Source organism: Hydra vulgaris, chromosome 08 (assembly GCF_038396675.1).
Source record: "Hydra vulgaris chromosome 08, alternate assembly HydraT2T_AEP".
Classification (NCBI taxonomy): domain Eukaryota; kingdom Metazoa; phylum Cnidaria; class Hydrozoa; order Anthoathecata; family Hydridae; genus Hydra; species Hydra vulgaris.
In genome coordinates, this window is record NC_088927.1 from 66,899,274 (window position 1) to 66,901,152 (window position 1,879).

Here is a 1,879-nt window from a genome sequence, read left to right on the forward strand (position 1 = left end):
GATAAAAATTTTTAAAAAGAAAAAAGAACTTTTATTAGAAAGTTTTGGTCATTTGTTATTTCAAGGTTGGTGGTTAAGTGAAAAGGATTCTGAAATGTGTGAGATATTCACCCTTTTTGCGTGGCGAACATCGTGGTGAACAGACGCGTTTTCTTACAGTTAAATATTTTTTGAAATTTTTTTTAATTCGTTAAATAAAAGTTGATATGTCTAAATCAGAAGAGTTAGTTTCGATTGCTATGATGAGAGAGCTACTAAATATTCAAAAAGAAACAATTTTGTCTTTTTTTCATGAAGCATTATCGAACATAAATGAGAGGTTTGATAACTTTCAATCTAGTTTTAAAGAAGTTCGGCGAGAACTCGACGAAATGAAATCTGGATTAAATTTTGTTGGCGATGTATTTAACGATAAAGCTAGAGCAGTTGAGGAAAAAATTAATAAAGTTCACGACGATTTATCAAATGTACGAAAAATGCAGGGTAAAATATCTTCTGACAATATTGAGTTAAAATTAAAAAGCGTTGATATTGAAGACCGTAACAGAAGAAACAATTTAAGAATTGACGGGGTCGTTGAAAATAATGAAGAAAAGAATTGGGAAATCACAAAAAAAAAGGTAAAGCAACTATTTAAAGATAATCTTGGTATTGAAAAAGAAATTATAATTGATCGGGCTCATCGAGTGGGAGTAGCTAATGATAAACGAGAGCGAACAATTGTCTTGAAGCTCCGGGATTACGAGGACAAAAAAACAATTTTGGAAAGAGCAAGAAAATTAAAAGGAACTAATATCTTTCTAAACGAAGATTTTAGTTTTACCACGCGAAAAATTCGAAAGGAACTTTTTGATCAGGCGAAGATACATCGTCAAAATGGCTATTTTGCAAAAGTTGTTTACAACAAACTGATTGTTCACGAATTTCGAGAAAACACCCGCAACACAGATGTTATTCCGACATGCGTAAACGAGTAAGCGTTTTGAGTATTTTCGTTTTTAATTATATTAAATATTTTTAAATTATACATTTTTAAAAAATGGCAGCGCTTTTTCCACAGAAATTAGATTTTCACAATTTAAATTTAGACTTTTTTGAGGACAACTTTATAAATAACCTATCAGAAGAAAATATAAATATTTTTCAAGAAACTCAAATGAACTTAATTAACACACCGTATATTGATCCTTTTGAATTTAAAGTAATAGCAGATGATGGCTCATTTTCTGTATTACACATAAACATTAGAAGCATGCAGCAAAATTTTGATAAACTTAAAGAATTTTTAAATATTTTAAACTACACGTTCGACATCATATCTATTTCAGAGACTTGGCATGATACAGAAAGTTCTCTTGAATTAAATTCTAATTATATATTACCATTTTATAAACTAATAAGTCAATCAAGAGGAAATGGGAAAAAAGGAGGAGGATTAGGAATTTATGTCTTAGAAAAATATGCTTTCAAGATAAAAAATATACTATGCTTTTCAAATGATAATTATGAAAGCCTTTTCATTAAAATTATTAATAAAAAATACCGAAACATTTTAGTTGGATGTGTTTATCGTCCACCGAGTGGAAAAATAAAAAATTTCGAAACTTTTATCAAAAATACGATTATGAAAATAAATAAAGAAAATAAGACATTATATATAACTGGTGACATAAATCTTGATGCTCTTTCTAACACAAAATTTCCAAAAATAAAATCTTTTTTTGATATGCTTTTTAAATTTAATGTCTTGTCAACTATTAATAAACCAACGCGAGTAACAAAAACCTCTGCAACAGCAATAGACAATATTTTTATCAATAATTATTTAGAAACGACATTTGAAACCGGTATATTTTTGACAGATATTAGCGATCATTTC

General features: G+C 28.3%; 1 protein-coding gene across 1 annotated transcript; it reads left to right on the forward strand.

The window, feature by feature from the left end:
• The first annotated feature begins 206 nt into the window (after window positions 1-206).
• LOC136083549 (uncharacterized) lies at window positions 207-977 on the forward strand. Its single transcript, XM_065802953.1, has one exon. The coding sequence runs from the start codon at window positions 207-209 to the stop codon at window positions 975-977; it is 771 nt and encodes a 256-aa protein (XP_065659025.1).
• The last annotated feature ends 902 nt before the right edge of the window (window positions 978-1,879 follow it).

What these genes read in the sequence shown, in the direction of transcription:
- LOC136083549 (XM_065802953.1), top strand. Translation starts at nt 207, where the DNA reads ATGTCTAAATCAGAAGAGTTAGTTTCGATTGCTATGATGAGAGAGCTA.